Genomic DNA, 17,418 nt, shown 5'->3' with positions numbered 1-17,418 from the left:
TATTCTTACTTTAAACAAAGATACATTCTATAACAAAAAAAAAACGTAATTATTGTCCTTTCTTCCATTTCTCTGCAGTTGAGAATTCAGTCATTGGTTTTCCACTAATCCCACAAGTGCCAATTCCAACTCTGCCTGTGACAGATTCTGGGGATGCAAAAATGCTCTTGGCTTTAACACCAGCCTTTTTACTTTTGCTTGCTTTACTCGTAAAAGCAATCCACTTATTCTTTTCACATTCCCTTTCTTCCTCTATTTCCTTGAAACGCTGGATTTTCTTCTGCTTCTTTTTCTTGAGGTATTCTTTGTTGTTCATTTTGGCACGTTTCAGTTTCTCTGCCTCTGTGAGTTGCCTTTTTTCTCCTGTGAATTCTTTTAGTTCGGATAAGGTGGTGACACCTCTGTTTTTGTATGTTTCAAATGTAACATTTACCTGTCCATCTGGGTTTATTGAATCTATACGGGCAGCATAAAATTGATTGTTATCATTCCACTTGGCACTGCACATGTCGCCAACGCGCCACAGCTTCTTTTTCTTATTTTTGGCGACGAACTCTTCAACAGCCAATAGGGATTTTGTGATTTCATCTTCATCAGAAGGATGTATCGGCAGCTCATGGTATTCTGGCTGGTTTGCAGCCTCTTCAGCCTTTGTTTTTAAATCTAGTGAGAGCTCGATGACCTCCTCCAAATCAACTTTCAGTTTCTGCAGTTCTTTGTTGTCAGCGTCCGTCAGGAGAGCAGCCTCCACTTGTTGCAGTTGCAGCTTGTAGTTTTGTAAATCATCAGCCATAATGGTTTGTTAGGATACTTTTATACTATCAAAGTAAATGTAGGACAAAATATTACCTTTTCGGTTTCTCTAATAACTCTTTCACAAATGCACTATATGAACACTTGAAACTACACAAATTTCATCTAAATTGGTCCTCGACAACTGCAGTATATATTTTCAGTAGTTTGGCGATGTTGTTTACAAAATGGCCGCTTTGCTCTGCATGTATACCAACTCATACTTGCAAATACAAAATATTTCAATGTTTCATACTTCATAATTAATGATATTTACATAAATAAACTTTATGATTAATACGTACAAAATGTACTATAATAATTAATAATACTGAGCTCACAAATTATAAAAAAAAATATGTTAAATTAACAATAAGCAACCAAATATACACAAAAGAAGAAGACTACAAGATGCCGCAGGTAATGCAAGTTCTACAATGTTACAATTGCAAATGCTATCAGGTAATAAAATTTTATTTCAAAATAAAAATAATATGTTTAATACAATCTATGTTTAGGTACACATTGTAAAGAAAGTTCCAAAATGGGCGTGCAAAATGTGTACGGAAATACAAAGTGTTAAAAAGGTATAAACATGTAAAAAGTCCATTATAAAAGTATTTCAACGTTAAATTATAGATTTTTTCAACTGGATCAGGACAAGAATGCCGTGTTATTGTGCAAGAATTGAATATGCGTAGGGCAACGAATGAGACAGAAGTAAAATATGAGGAAGTCACAATCCCAAGTTCTTCCCATACTGACATTGACAAGGATGAAGGCGATGAAGGTGTGTCAGAAAATGAATTTAATGCCAGCAAATGGGATGTTTTTGATACAAAAGATGATGATGATGATATGGATGAAACAAAATATACTTTTCAAAGAACGGCGACGGATAAGAAACGGAAGCTAATTGCAAAGAAAGACATCGATTCAGAGGCTGAAAACACTAAAAAATATAAGCCTGATTTCAAATCCAGCAAATGGGAGAGATTTATAACGAAGAACGATGATTGATTGGTTGCCTATGGCAATAGAAGGAATTTAATTTCGTTATCATTATTTAAGAATACTTATTATTAAGTTACATTTGCTTATTTGTGTGAATAATTAAATATTTTGGTTGTTATGTAATTGTATTTTCATATAATATTGTTATACAATGTTGCGAAGTTAGTCGAAGATTGTCGAAGTATTTCTGTTGCTTGTTTTTTTTTTCATAACCAAAATGTCAACAAGTTTTGTAGCATTTTGGTAGAATTTCTTTCGATGTAGCTACACATATTTTGACGAAAAGAAGAGGACCGTTTATTTTCATTTTGTTTTTAATTATTTATTTTCACCATGTCCGACCAGGCGAGTGGCCCTGCGGAGGTGGTGCAGCAGAGTGCACAACCACAGACCAGCAACAACAATAACATTGGTAACAAACCGGAGCAAGCCTCATACCAGACCAATCTTGAAATCATACAGCAGAGGAAGAGAGCAGTGCTTGCTTTGCCCTACAACAAGAAATTGATCAAATTGGCTATATACTCTAAATGTCAGGTAAACAGATATCAGTGTTTTGTTTTTGAAATGAAGTTTGTGATTTAATTATGCAATATTTCAGGCTGAAAACTGCAATTGTACAGGATGGAAGAAAACTGAGAATATTACCATAAGTTCTTTTAATGACCCTTGCAGATGTGAACATTCTTTAGGTAATAACTGTTTGCTCAACTTATATTTGTATGTTAATTGTTGGTGTTATAGAATGTCATGTATCACATCTTCGCAATCAAAGTGAGCATGAACTGAATCGACTGCTGAAGATGGTGGTTGATGTGGAAAATATGTATACTGCAATGAAGAATAAAGTGAATCCAGACACAAAGAAAGTTTATAATTATTTATTTAGCGTAAGTAACTATTCTATTATTCCAATGATGTTTACTAATTTTATATTGTTTTTAGTTGTTACGCAAATGTATATTAACTTTGGACACACCTGTGATTGACACCTTGTTCAGCCAACCACCATTTGAGAAGCCTTCAATTTATAAAGCTGTTACTAATTTGGTGGTGTTTAAGTTCGCGCATTTGACCCAGCAGGAATGGAACACGATGTACGAACTGGCTAAGATTTTTCTGCATTGCCTGAACACATGGGATTTCCCATTACCGAGTAGCCAAAGACACGTTCTGAGCAGGGATGAAGCATCCTTGTACGAGGAGTCTTACACTCGTTGGTTCGTCTTCTGTCACGTCCCAGCGTTTTGCGATTCGTTGAGACACTATGATACTACCATGGTGTTCGGTAAAACGCTGTTGAAGGCTGTCTTCAAACATATTCGTAAACAAATTATGGACCAGTTTTACCAAGAGAGAGATCGGATGCCTCTGGAACGTAGAGTGATGATTTTAACGCATTTTCCTGCTTTTCTTAACGCCCTTGACACGGAGATTTATGCTCCGAATTCGCCGATTTGGGATCCGGATTTTAAACCGCCTCCATCCATTCACCTGCAGAATTTGATCGAATTGAACAAATTGAAAAGTATGTTTAATTTTGTAGTTAATTAAATTGCAGAAATAATGTTGTATATTTTCAGAGGCTGCGGCGGCGGCTGCTGCAATGAAGAGGTCCATGAGCGAAGCTCAGAAGCTTTCCTCGAGCGGGAACAAGGATAGCTTTACGGATAAATCCTCTAAAGTGCCAGAAACACCTGTACGTGAGAAACGCCGGAGGTTAGCACAGGAGGACCAATTCGAGGATCTGACTCCTGAAAATCTTGCTGAGATTATAGCCACCATCGACGATCCGAAATATATGACAGGGCCTGATGTAATAAGATGGAACTTGCGAGCTTCTTGCAGATTTATTTAATATGTATTTGTTATAGATGGTTTTCGCAGAAGAAGCGTTAGCAAGAGACGAAGCGGCAAAATTGGAAGAAAAGAAAAAGATCATAGAGTTCCACGTCGTAGGTAACAGTTTAACAGAACCTGTTACGAAGCAAACTATGCTTTGGTTAATAGGCTTGCAGAACGTCATCTCGCACCAATTGCCCAAGATGCCTAAAGAATACATCACGCAGTTCCTGTTTGATCCGTAAGTTGTAAAACTTAAAGCAATTATATTCTTAATAAGTTATTTCTAACTGTTAATAGGAAACATCGAACTTTGGCGTTGATTAAAGACAACCAACCGATCGGTGCAATTTGCTTCCGGACGTTTCCCACGCAAGGATTCACTGAAATCGTCTTCTGCGCGGTCGCCACTGATGAACAGGTCAAGGGGTACGGCACTCATTTGATGAATCATCTGAAGGACTTCCACATCGGAAAAAACATCTATCACTTTTTGACATTCGCTGATGAGTTTGCTATTGGGTATTTCGAGAAGCAGGGCTTCTCGAAAGAAATTAAATTGTCGCGAGGCATCTATCAGGGATACATTAAGGATTACCAAGGTGCTACCCTGATGCACTGCGAATTGAATCCGAAAATTATTTACACCCAATTCACGTCGATCGTCATGAAGCAAAAGAAAATCATCAAGCATTTGATCTATCAACAACAGAGGAAAGTTTCGAAAGTTCATCAAGGATTGACATTTTTCAAAGAAGGTAGTTTAACGAATGTTAATTGAAATTGCAATTTCTCATTGAATATTAAATTTTAGGTGTAAGGAATATACCAATAGAATCAATTCCTGGAATCCAGGAAACAGGATGGCGTCCTGCTGCTAGAGCTACTAGAGGCGGGCAACAACTGGAGGAATCTCAAGATGTAGATACGTTGGCTGTGATGTTAAAGGGGGTTTTGCAAGCCGTGAAGAACCACGAAGCCGCTTGGCCTTTCAAATCACCCGTCGATAAGAATGTAGTGCCTGACTATTACGACCACATAAAATATCCCATGGGTAAGAGACAAAAATCGATTTGAAAAAAAAAAACAAATTTTATCATGTTGTTTTATTTTCTTATAGACTTGAAAACGATGACCGAAAGATTGAAAGCCAGATATTACGTGTCCAGGCGACTGTTCGTTGCAGACATGATGAGAATTTTCACTAACTGCAAGATTTACAACTCGCCTGAAACGGAATACTACCAGTGCGCCGTACATCTGCAGCAGTACTTTCAAACGAAGATGAAGGAACTAGGTTTGTGGGATAAATAGGTTGTTAGTTGTTTTATACTTATTGAAGATGGCAGATTTAGATGTATCTTTATACATCTAATATATATTATATTATATATAAATATATATATTTACAGCAAACCATTATTTGTTGAAATTGTAATCAATAAAGTGAAATATTTTTTGATGATTTATTGTACCAATGTTATCCTACTAATAATTAATAAAGGCTATCTAAAAAAATACTCATTTCTACTAAATTACGTAACCTCTCAACTTATTACATTAACAAACAAATAATGCAAGGTTTTCAATAATTAGAACAATTAGAAAATATACTAAAAACTTAGATGAGTACGAAACTAAGGTTAGAAGAAATATAATATAAAGAACTTAAACTTACCTTTTTGTATATCAATTTACGTTGTAAAAACTTTATTTTTTAAGAACACTTGTGTTCTTAAGATATTACTAAGTATTCTTTTGTTTTGTAATAATATCACCAAGAATGAGTATATACACTTAGAAGAAATTAAGAAGAGCCATGAGTTTTGGATGGAAGTATTTTCTTGTGGGAAGTTGAGTGCTTCATCAATATTTATAGAGAAAACCATTAATGTATTTCAATCTACATAATAAACAACTTTATACAATGTTACACAATTTCTTTTTTGTTTAATATAATAGGTATTCAATAATAATAATAATGTAAATGACTAGTAACTCGATACACGATCAAATTAAAAACGTTAATAAACTATACTATATAAATTTTAACAAAGTATACTAAATTGCATCATAGATATAACCAAAATAAAAAAAAAAGAAAGAGATTGGTTGCAATGATGATAAATTTAACACCTATAATATATTTAATAATAATAATATAGTAGTAGCATAAGAAAAAAAATGTTGTCCGAATCATAGAACAAAACCAACAGAACAGAAAGATAAATAATAATACTATCAAAATGAGAGCACACCTATATATGATGGGAGTAACCATGGTAACGTATGAAATAATTTGTGCGTATTTAGTCGTTGCTATGATATAAATGATGTAAGTAAAGGTGCTTTTAAGTATGCTCAAATCTCAATGGCGATCGTTAATATTACTTAACCGAAGTCTATGATTGGATAATTATATATATATAATGACCTAACACGATTCAAATTATATAATATATTTATATACAACATAATAATAATATTTTTTGTTTATAAGTTAAATAGAAAAAAAAAAGCGTAGTATTATATAATATTACTATAATAACCATAATAATAATAATATAAAAGAAAACAATTATTTTAACAGTAAAATAATTATGATAAATATTAAATATTTCACTAATAATACAAATAAATCAGTATAATATATTATTTTACTTGTCAATAATTAAACATGTTTTTTTAGTTATAAGTTAACAAAAAACGTTAATGAACTTGGGCATATCATGGATATGTCACTTTTTATTTAGTATGCAGCAGTAACAAATACTAAATACTTAAGATATATAAAAAAAATACGTTTGTCAGAAACAAAAGATATTGAGTACTTTCGAGATTAGAGACTAGAAGATAAAATAAATAATTAATTAATTATATATATATAAAAAAAACAATATTCTACCACACATCACACTCGTTCGATTACTTGTTCTAGCTAGGGCTGAGATTCCGAATACTTTACAACACGTAAACATCTAATCAAGTATAAAAGTTGTACTGTTTTTTTTTCTCTCTCTCTTCTTTTCGTTTCTTTTAAATACAATCCCTCCCTGGAAAATATCCACCTATCGTCGAGGATTCCTCGAATTAGTCCATCAACTACAAATAAATAATAACGATTCCTTCCTAATGCCAATCATCACACAAAATATAATTTCACGAAAATGAATCACGCGATTGCTAAATACTGCATTCGTCGCTCTCGTCAGAAAGGCCACATTGTGCGTCCAAGTCCAGCACCACGTCCAGACTCGGGGACAGAGGGTCCTCCTCGTTGTTTCCCTCATCGAACGAGCTACAAATACAAGAGTACAGAAATTAGGTAAACATCGAGTGTAGAAAGAAAGGAAAAAGCTCAAGTGTACATCCTCGCAAAATGTATATTTGAAAGTTAATTATTATCAACAAGTTAGTATATCAATCATGCTTAATCAGAAGAATAAGCAGTCTGCTTAAAAGCATTTTTTTGTACACTCATGTATTTGTATTATTCAAACATCGAATATTATAGAATATTCAATATGTTCATATTAAATGCTGTTGTTTATTAAATTAGTATTTTAAGTTAATGGTTTGTATTTAAAGTGAAAACTTAATCTGAAAAACAAAATTTTACGATTTTTTAAATAAAATTTTGTGTATTAATAAAAATAGGATTTGATACTCAATCAGACTGCGTTAGTATCGATTAAATCATTAATTGTGGCGTTAATAGTAAGAAGCCTCTTTTTTTATGGTTAATACAAAAACGTGGCCAAAAGAAATCGTCACCAGGTTCTCTTACCCTATCAAACCCACAATCGTATTCCCTAAACACAAGCAATATATAATATATATTAAATAACAACAAGAATTTTCACAAATCAATAATAAAATATTATATATATAATATTATATTTGCGTTTTTCAAAATATTTTATTATAAATTTGGATCAATCACCAACGAGTAAAAAAAAATATTGAAATGCGATGATAAAGAGAAACAGATGTGATTACGAGTAGTGAATAATGTATTGAGGATAGCGATGAAATGTTGTTTGATACTTACAGGCTGTTCGGATCGTCGGTGCCTCCTTCCTCCGCAACCAAAAGTTCGTATTCTTCGGCCGCATAACGATCCCAATCCGATAACTAAAAGAAAGATCATTTCGCAATCAAGAATAGTTGTAAATTAACACTTGATACAATTGATAGTCGAGGCTATAAGCATCTAAATCTATAAGAAAAAATGCTTAAGCTAAAATGACTAAAGCTCTGCTAATTCAGCGGTTCGCAAACATTTCGGGTACTTTATGTTTTTGTATGATGTTAAGTAAAAAAAAGAAGAAATATATAATACAATACTTTACAATCAATTAATAGAAGTTTGCTAACCACTCTGTTGTATATAGTCTAAAGAAAAAATAAATAAATTCCTGACTAGAAAAAAAAGTGTACATTGTGTTTATTGAATTTACTCTGTAGAGCTTAGTTTATTAAATCTGAACTTACTTCGGATTCCCTCGAAGGGATTTGTGCAATGCACTTAAGAGAAACGGTATTATTGCAGATGAATTGAATAAGGGATGGGATTTAGCGAGGAATGGGTACGAACCTCTTGGCCGTCGATGTCGTGATCGCGCTGTGAAGCGAACGGATCTCTTTGTTCGTGGTCCAGGTACTTCTCTAAATTAAAGAACGTGTCGAAGAAGATCGGTGTCATCTTGCACTTCTTCAGATCGCTCAGAGTTATTTTACCATCGACCGCGGGCTTCACCATGTCCAACATTTGGCACAGGCAATCCTGAAGTATATTAGAAATAAAGAAAAGGAAATGAATATAAAAATATTGCAATTTTGCGTTTGTTACCTCGAATGGCAGAGTTTCAATTCCGATCAATTCCATGCGATGCATCTGCTCCTCGTAGAAATATTCCAATTCGTACATGGAAATGTATCCGTCTCCATCAAGATCCATGCACCGGAACCAATATTCGATGGCGGTGGGATGTCTCTTGTCCTCTTCGCTCAGGAGGAACCACACGAATTCGCAGTAGGAGAGCTTCTCGTCGTGCTGTGATTTCCTTTGTCCGCGCGTGACGCACCCGCTGAATATCCGGTCGATGATTCTCTTCGATAAAGCTATGCAAGTAAAAACTGGGTTATGAAGCGTGAAGGTATTCGAATCGAGCTGGATCTACCGTGGTCATTGTGTCTGGTCATGTCCTGCTTGTCGATGAACAGATCGTGGTCTCTGTCCAGCTCCCAGAATTTGCAATAGATGACGTAGAAGTGCTCGTAGCTGAAGTACTGGGTGACCTGATTGATGTCCTCCTCCTCCTCAAGAATCTGGATGACGTTGAGGAGATTGGATCGTCGCATCTCGGGGATGGAGATGCGTCCGCTCCAGGAACGGTTCACGCAGTAGAAGATCCTGGCGATGACCGTGTGCACGTAGCGCGAATGGAACTCGGTGGCTTCCTTGAGGAAGGTCAAACCGGGATGCGTTTCCACCACGTCCTGGACCAAAGGTATGAAGTCTTCGGGACTCAGCCAATTCTTTTTACCGCGCGTCAGGATGTGGATGAACCTGGAGGCGGCATCGTGACATGTGCTCGCCATTCTGTGGAATATGCAAATTTCAGCGTCTCAAGAATCGTTTCCGTAGTCGAGGTAAAGTACTCACGTAGTCCAGAAGCTGTTGAACTGCTCGAGGGTGCAACTGTCTTTGTCGGCGCAAGCGGCGAGGTACAATGGGGTCTTCCAGTAAAGAGGCAGTTGGCAGGCTGTAGTCAAGGCAGCGAAGTGTTCTCGCAAAGCCCTGTCTCCGATCGTTGCAAAGGCATTAGTAATCCTTTGTCGGATGGTCTCCAAAGTTCCGGGCGTCGTCGGTTTACCCATTGGGAAATGGAATCTCGGGATGTGCACGTTCCTGTTGGCCCTCACGTGTCGCTGCAGCGTTGTATGTGGAAGAGTTTGTTGCTTGAGGAGTTGCTACACATAATACAAAACATAATGTTACAAAAATGTATTTATTTCATTCTTGAAGAAATATTTCAATAAAAGTATCTATTCAGTAATACTATAAATAATTCTTCTATTTCCGTTGCTTTATGGAATATTTTTTTTAAATTTTAAAGTAAAAGAGACGTGAAAGCATTTCGATAGAGACTCTTTGAACTCGTCCGAGAAATCTGAGACCGTCGAGTCATCAAATACTCTCACGTAAATGAAGACCGAACGGAAACGTACAAATAACAGGACTCGGAGGTGTCGTTTCTGAACACAAATGAAGAGGAAAAATGCTTATTATTTTGTATACCTAAAGATATAGACGCATTATTAATTAGATTTAATATTAATTGATGACCAGAAGTTTATATTAAATACAACATTTACCCATAAATGGTAATAAAGTTGACAATATTAATCAACTAATTTAATCAAAATTTGTACAATGTACAAATTATATAGAATCAAAATTTTGCAAACAGCAAATATCCATTGGAATTAATAATATGTTTTTCAAAATCATTAGTTAATTAGGATATTTTTAATTGCATAGATTAATATAGATAGTTTGTGATTATTATAGAAGAATTAAATTGATAAAACGACAATAAGACTTATTAACTTATGAAAGTCAATGAAAGTGAAATACTTAGGAATAGATCAAATTAACAGTAAAATATGAGGTTTACCAAATTATTAATATTAGATAATAATGAAACTAATCTGGATTTAAAGCATCCTTTAAAAGGAATATTTATTAAAATTATTATCTTAGAACACTTTCGTAAAGCTACTTTTCAGATGTAGAATTTTATTTGAATTGCGATCAAATTAACTTAATGTTGGAACGGAACGGATTGTAAATAAAATAAGCCAACGAAAAATTACCATATCTTAATTAGAATTTAAATTAAATGGCTTTGAAAAATGAGGTCATTAAATTAATATGGTAGTTAATAGATAGATAGTTATTAATCATAATGATTGTTAATATGTGATAAGGACGATGTTCGTATTTTGTGGGGGCACGTTTTTGAATGCGCCAAATGTGGAGGAGTTTCCTAAGTAAATAATACAATGCGTCCTGAATTTGTTTAAAAGAGATTTACGAACTGCTGCAATCGTGGGCGGCTAATTTAAACCATGACGTCAGTTGCGGAGAGAACAAACAAACGCAAGTCGCGTTCGCGCTCTCGATTACATAACACGCGACAAGGTCTCTTTTCCGACGGCGCGCGAGGTTTACCTGCGGTTTTGGAAGCTGCACGGTGGGCGCCCTCGCTCTCTTGTCCAGCAGGAGATCGCTGGGACATCTCTCGAAGATGAGGACACGCTCAGCAACGGATCCTCTGGTCAGGAAGGGCCGAACAGGATTGACGGCCGTCTGCCGCAGATGCTGCCTCTGCGTGGTGGTCAGTTCTGGATGCGGCACCTGCTGTTCAGGTCTTCTTGCATTCCTCAGACCCCATTTGGTGGTGACCTCAGTTTTGGCGCCGTCCTCGTTCAGAACGTCTCCATTCTTCAGAGCGGCCAGAAGTTTCTTCTCCTCGACAGCAACCTCCTCGAGGTACGCGTTGATCGAGGGTTTGGTCGAGGCCGAACCACCGGAAACAGTCTTTTTCACGTTCTCCGTGGATATCACGCGGTTCTTCAGAGGCCAGGTCTGCAGAGGCGACCTTTCCGCCGGTAAGGTCATCTCGATGGTATCAGCTAATCGAGGCTTCGGGGAAATTTGGGGCTTCTGTCCGATCGCCGGTTTCACCTTAGAACAACAAGCGAATTAGGTTAATTGGTAATCCCATCAATCACGAACAAGCATTTTCGCACGCCAATAACCCATTACGACGTGCGCCGGGTCCCAAAAAACTGAAAGAGATCGAAGCGAGCGGGCAAGCATCGAAAATAAAAAAAGATTAAAACTGCTGCAAGGTGTAATCGTCCAAGTAACGAAGATAAATCGATGTCGATATCGGGCGTTGAGCGATTCTATTCTAATTAAAAGTTCGCATACGAAAATACCCATCCCGGCGACGGGATTATATCTATAACCCAAATTAGCCGCGAACAGAAATAGCTAATGCGAAGGGATTGGCAATCGTTCAAGACAACCTCCAATTCGTACCGTACCTGCAAGTTTGTACTCTTCTGCTGCTGCTGCTGCTGTTGATGACCGTTCGAGGCGGGTTGTCCCACCTTCAGAGGGGCGCGCTTGAAGGGCCCCGCATTCTCCGCCTGAGAATTCTTCTCGAATTTCTGAAGGGCAAACTGGATGCTCGAAGGCATGTTTCTAGCCGCGTTCCTCGCCTTATCCTCATCAACGAAGTTCTTTACCAACTTGTTCAAATGGTTATTGTCCATCGACGGCGCCTGAGCCAGAAGCTCAATTGACGGCTTCGCCGGTGGCTGTGGCTTCAACATCGATCTAAATAAAGAAAAAGAAATACATCAAATTCTATATTTCAAACATACAGACATAATTAATGATGATGAGAGCTTGTATCATGCGATTTTTATATGTTATTGTTTATAATTATATAATTTTATGATAATTATAAATTTTATGATAAACAAATGTTATTAGTATTTATTTAAAAGTTACGACAAAAAGAGATTCCAAAGTTTTTATTATCTCTGCCAACATTTTTACGAGTACGCAAAATATTCATAACATAATTTGTCTTTCAGCGATTTAAACGAAATTATATATACAAATAATACAAATGTATCCATATTTTATGTGCCGAAATGAAATATATACATTTAATAATAGAATTATAAACATAGTTTTTAGAATTTTCGATTTAAGAAATATTCAAAGATTTTTTAATTGAGTAGAAAGACGACGACGATTTGAATAACAAATAAGTTATTGATTTTACAAATCTCTTATATTTAATGATGAAAATGCATAAAAGGACTTTTATAATAAATAACCTTTATATATTGTTGATGTATTTCCAAGTAACTTAAGTAACTTCTATGTCAAGTAAACAGTAACCATGACTACCAAGCAACACTTGATTTTAATTGATTGTACAAGTTTGCCAACAAATTTATTACATTATCATTACCAAATTTATAAAAAAAAATATCAAACTAACAACTAAAATATTAATCTTCTGACCATTACAATAAATATTATGTAAAAATGATAATAAATATTATGATTGTTAATAATAAGTGTATAAAAATGTGATTTTTGCAGTAAAATAAATGTAAATTGCATATAAAAAACACGCATCAATTAAATAAATATTAAGATGCCATTGCGATATACCCTTATTTCTATTTAAAACAAACCGCAATCTCTTGTTAATCAACAATTATATACCAAAGAAGCATACAATGGACTTCCGTCAATTAAACGAGCGAACGAGGAAAAAAAGAATACGTTTTTTTGTGTTTAATGGAAAGAAATGTTTCGAAGGAAACAAAAGAACAGTGGTCTTAGTCACGGTTGAGATTATTATACATTCCCCAATCGTCTGAATTCACATTTTTTTTTTAATTTACAAATGAATTCAGATCAAAGGTGTATTTGAATAATATGCATACAAAATTAACATCCGATGGAGGATTGAAGAAAGCGGCGCCAACGATTATTAAAAAGATTTCTTAACATTCAACGTCGAATCAAGGCTGTGTGGAAATGACATAAACAGGAAATGGATCAGTATGCATTTATCGAAAAACCAATATAGTTTGATACGATTAAATCGATTCAAGAGGAACGCGAGGGTGATGATAATAGCTAAACTAGAACAGGAAAATGATTGGATATGCAATCGTAGATGCAAGATATATGTGCTGAATGAGTGATGTTTTCGATGCACAAGCCGGAATAGCTTAGAAATGGCTTCAATTAACGCAATTTAGGCCAATGCTGCTTCTGCATGCACGCACGAATATTTCAGAGGATATCGAACACTACTCTAGGAAATTGCCTCTTATTTACATTATACTGAAATTATAGTTAATTCATTCAATTATTTACTAAAAATATTATTTAAAATTACATTTTATTTTTACGTTTATCCCTTTTCAAACTATACTAAAATTATAGTTGATTCTTGTACTAACAATAACTTAAAAAATACATAATTTCAATGTCAAAATCGTCTATAAACGCAGTTATAATTATACTGCGACTCAATTGTTTATAACATTTTTTTGACGTTTTACCGCAAAATGTCATTTCTCGATTCATTAAAAAATTAAATTCAAAGGTTGAGAACTGCTGGTTTATAACAAAAAGATAAATTCTTATAAATATATGAGAAATGAAATAAAAAATAAAGTCAAAGATAATTCATTAATATTGCACTAAATTATTGAAGGTAATTAATACTTTTTTCATGTTAAAACAATCAATAAAAAATTGAAAAAATCTAACAAATATATGATTTTTGAGGAATCAAATGCAGACTAAAATTGTTGATATTTGATTAATTTTGTTCTGAAACTATCAAGAAGAAAAATTCCAATAACTGTGTGACTTATAAGGAATGAAATACATAATAGAAGTAACTATACGGCAATTAAAAGGAATGCATAATAATTAATGATACATATGCAAGAGTTTATGGTGATCTTTAATGGCTGGAATCAATAAGATTGGATTGAAATATACCGGTAGAAATATAATTTCACGTGGAATGCAATAATGAGACAATAATTAAGTGTGTGCAATAAAAAAAAATACTGAAAATAGCAGCATTTCACATTCCTCGAATCAATTAGTTACAAATTCTATTAATGGAACAAAAAAACGAGTACAATATGCACTTCAGTTGAGTTTGCTTAGAAACGAATTTAGAATGCATGACCGATGCAATAATTTATGCGTCTCCTGGGGTGGCGAAAAACGAGCGGAAAAATTTCCCCAATGGTTTAAAGTTAGATTATTTCTGTCGGACGGAAAGGTATTTCTAAGTGCAGGATAGAGTTTATCAACGTTGTGCTTGCCTATTGGACTCTGGGGTGTTCCTATGTTTCGAGACTTCGCTGATTTATGTACCGTTAAAAGCTATGTATCTTTTGTTATTCGTAGGTATATTCGTTCATTATTTACGACTATTAAATAATAATATTAGTTAGTAAGTAGACTAGAGGTCGGCAACCTTTTTAGAGTAAATATATTGTCTGTTAAAATAAAGTCCAAAGAGCCGCATGTTATGTTTCCTAGTAACATCAATTTTCGCTGTATAAAATGGGAGCTGTAATTTATCATGAAAAGAAGCTCCTAGATTATATAAAGAAAATTCTAAACTGTACTAACCTAAGCACACTGAAAATATATAGAATTATCAATTTTGTATATAATCTACTACAGTCAATAAATTGGAATTGAGTTAAACTATCTTCTTGAAGGAAACATTGAAGTATTCACTTAAGAAGACGTTTTAGAAATGAGACACATGAGGCTCCTAGATTGTATAAAGAAAATTCTAAACTGGACAAACCTAAGCACACTGAATATATATAAAATTATCTACTTTGAATCTAATCTACTATAATTAACAAATTGGAATCGAATTAAACTATCTTCTTGAAGGAAACGTTGAAGATCTTTTAGAAATGGACTAGCACACAAATATTTGAACGAAATCTATTGTTTTACTTTTAAATATGAAATATTTCAATGACATGTTTATCTCTGCTTTCAGAAATGAAATACATAAGCTTCTTTTATTAATATTTTTTACTATTTCTGTCTCTTCTCAAGAAGTGTGCTTCATTACATGAAAGTGTGTCACTTATGTCAACTTCATGTTTCTGTTACGTGGCTTTTTAAACAATGTTGAGAACTACTACTTTAATATATTAAAAAGTTGTGCTAGATGATGGATGTGCATTTGTAAAGTTTATAGTTTATATAATAAAATTAAACGAAAGAAATCTAAACTTTGAAATTAACAAATCACCATTTTCGTATAAAAGTTGACATTCTAAAACCAATTTATTTAAAAAGTCGTTATTTGTATTCGTTCCTATAATGTTATACGTTGTTAAACTACATAAAAGCAAATGACATAATGGAATATTGTATAAATAAGCTTCATTTATTAGTCATAAATGTCACAACATTGACAAGTGACGAAATATTAAATGAATGTTTAAATAATCATGAAGGATCAGTTACATTATTTAAAAGACGTGAATCCGTTGGATGTCAAATAAATTGGTGAAACTATGTATAATTAAACTTGATTTCTATTAAACATTTTAACTATCTGCTTAGATATTTGTAGTTCTGAGTTTTTTTTTGTATAATAACTATATCTAAATGCTGTTATTTAAACATGAAGGATTAATATCTTAACTATAAACTGTTGATCTTCTGAAAATGAAAATTCGATGTTGAAATAGTACAACATATAGTAATGAATGTAGGCATCAGCGACAGCAGTGTGGTAACTTAGTGTGTTTATGATGATGGCACTGGCTTTGGGCTGGCATTGAATACGTAATAGCGGAAGTGTAATATAAATTGTAAATTTTACCCTAATTTCGAGGTATCGCCGGCTGCATGGCATGTGATCAGGTCTGCTGGTGAGAGGCCACGGCTCATCCAATTCTGATAGATCGCCTCGGCCTGATCGAAAATTTCATTGTAGATGTCAGCGATATCCTCGTCCTGATCTCTCCTTCGAGCCGTGGCGGCCATTTAGTCCTTCCGTTTGGCAAAGAACGAACGAACGAAGAACAAACAACAAGGACACCTCAATTGCACTCAAGACAACCACCCCTCATAGCTCTTCTCCCTCCCTCAGATCACTTCCGCACGTTACAGAACGCCTCTCAGTTGCACAGACGAAGAGGAAATCTACAAACAAATGAAATAGAAAACAAAAAGAAGTAACGTAGATGTATGCAAATTGGCGAAAGTCTTTCTTTTTTTTTTAATTTGTTTTTAATTGTTAAATCCCCACATCAGAAGGCGATAACCATTATTTCTTTTCGCACTTTCAATAATCCAATCGCGTTCCACATTGCAACAATGAATAGTAGTAATAATAATAATAATGGAGACGGTGTTGTAGCTCGTTAAGTTCTGCAGGTGAGGAAAACCGCATTCGGATTCGCACGTTCCGATTCAAACAACGGTCGGTGCGGGGGAAGATATACATCCGACAACAACAGCAGCAGGTAAAAAAAACTAATAAGAACGTACGACGAAAAGAAACGGAAAAGAAATCAATAAGTTGCAACTTTCTAGCCAACAATAATTTCGAACCGAATCATTTCTATTCTGCGCCAAATATTAATTTAATTTGTTCATGAAATTAATCTGGTAAAGAAATATCAATCTGTTTAAAACCGGACTAATCGAGGACTTTAAAAGCGCACAAAAAGAGATTTGATTGTATAAAAAAAACGATAATTTTTGTATAAAAATAATTTTGTGTACTACTTTTTGTTTTGAGATTATAGTGAAGCTATCAGGAATATGAACAAATGCTAGTTTAGTTTTAGTATCTTAGGAATTACAAATGATCAATAGAAATTGGTACACCTGACAGATATTTATGTCTCATACTACACACAGTGTGTATGCTTCTTTTACACCTCACAGCTTAAATTAGCTTTAGCACATTTGCAATAGTGTTCTTAATTGTGTTCATAGTGTGGATGTAACAAAAAGTATGTTGCTGAATTTGAATCACAGATGTCGCTAATTGGCAAAATTACATTACTATTCGAATACGTATTATGAATCGTCGTCTGTATTACGATATTCGATATGAAGGAGAATTGTTCGAATCTCATAAAAAA

The 17,418-nt window shown here is 34.3% G+C and overlaps 4 protein-coding genes across 6 annotated transcripts; 2 read left to right on the top strand and 2 right to left on the bottom strand.

Annotated features, from left to right (window-relative positions):
• Nucleotides 1-26: 26 nt before the first annotated feature.
• LOC108556904 (survival of motor neuron-related-splicing factor 30) lies at nucleotides 27-988 on the bottom strand. Its single transcript, XM_017913216.1, has one exon. The coding sequence runs from the start codon at nucleotides 791-793 to the stop codon at nucleotides 50-52; it is 744 nt and encodes a 247-aa protein (XP_017768705.1). The 5' UTR covers nucleotides 794-988; the 3' UTR covers nucleotides 27-49.
• A 206-nt stretch (nucleotides 989-1,194) lies between these two features.
• LOC108556898 (UPF0544 protein C5orf45 homolog) lies at nucleotides 1,195-1,896 on the top strand. The gene is made up of 3 exons (XM_017913208.1): nucleotides 1,195-1,254; nucleotides 1,311-1,379; nucleotides 1,432-1,896. The coding sequence occupies exons 1-3, from the start codon at nucleotides 1,204-1,206 to the stop codon at nucleotides 1,810-1,812; spliced, it is 501 nt and encodes a 166-aa protein (XP_017768697.1). The 5' UTR covers nucleotides 1,195-1,203; the 3' UTR covers nucleotides 1,813-1,896.
• Nucleotides 1,897-1,996: 100 nt separating this feature from the next.
• LOC108556897 (histone acetyltransferase KAT2B-like) lies at nucleotides 1,997-5,059 on the top strand. Its single transcript, XM_017913207.1, has 9 exons — nucleotides 1,997-2,343; nucleotides 2,408-2,498; nucleotides 2,551-2,696; nucleotides 2,752-3,334; nucleotides 3,390-3,622; nucleotides 3,681-3,889; nucleotides 3,949-4,406; nucleotides 4,463-4,702; nucleotides 4,769-5,059. The coding sequence occupies exons 1-9, from the start codon at nucleotides 2,140-2,142 to the stop codon at nucleotides 4,960-4,962; spliced, it is 2,358 nt and encodes a 785-aa protein (XP_017768696.1). The 5' UTR covers nucleotides 1,997-2,139; the 3' UTR covers nucleotides 4,963-5,059.
• A 1,318-nt stretch (nucleotides 5,060-6,377) lies between these two features.
• LOC108556896 (serine/threonine-protein phosphatase 2A regulatory subunit B'' subunit beta-like) lies at nucleotides 6,378-16,464 on the bottom strand. Of its 3 annotated transcripts, XM_017913206.1 has the most exons (10): nucleotides 16,146-16,464; nucleotides 11,770-12,064; nucleotides 10,889-11,404; nucleotides 9,317-9,624; nucleotides 8,832-9,253; nucleotides 8,501-8,787; nucleotides 8,246-8,434; nucleotides 7,700-7,782; nucleotides 7,436-7,460; nucleotides 6,851-6,946 (listed from the first exon to the last, which is right to left on the bottom strand). In XM_017913206.1, exons 1-10 carry the CDS (start codon nucleotides 16,307-16,309, stop codon nucleotides 6,935-6,937), a joined length of 2,301 nt encoding a protein of 766 aa, XP_017768695.1. In that variant the 5' UTR covers nucleotides 16,310-16,464; the 3' UTR covers nucleotides 6,851-6,934. The 3 variants fall into 3 exon arrangements, with proteins under 3 accessions (XP_017768693.1, XP_017768694.1, XP_017768695.1); XM_017913204.1 differs by lacking the exon at nucleotides 7,436-7,460 and having other exon boundaries at nucleotides 6,378-6,946; XM_017913205.1 differs by lacking the exon at nucleotides 7,436-7,460 and having other exon boundaries at nucleotides 6,380-6,946; nucleotides 8,501-8,772.
• Nucleotides 16,465-17,418: the final 954 nt, after the last annotated feature.

The sequence above is a fragment of the Nicrophorus vespilloides genome, unplaced genomic scaffold, assembly GCF_001412225.1.
Source record: "Nicrophorus vespilloides isolate i.1.1-1 unplaced genomic scaffold, Nicve_v1.0, whole genome shotgun sequence".
Classification (NCBI taxonomy): domain Eukaryota; kingdom Metazoa; phylum Arthropoda; class Insecta; order Coleoptera; family Silphidae; genus Nicrophorus; species Nicrophorus vespilloides.
This window is presented reverse-complemented; position numbering and strand designations above follow the sequence as displayed.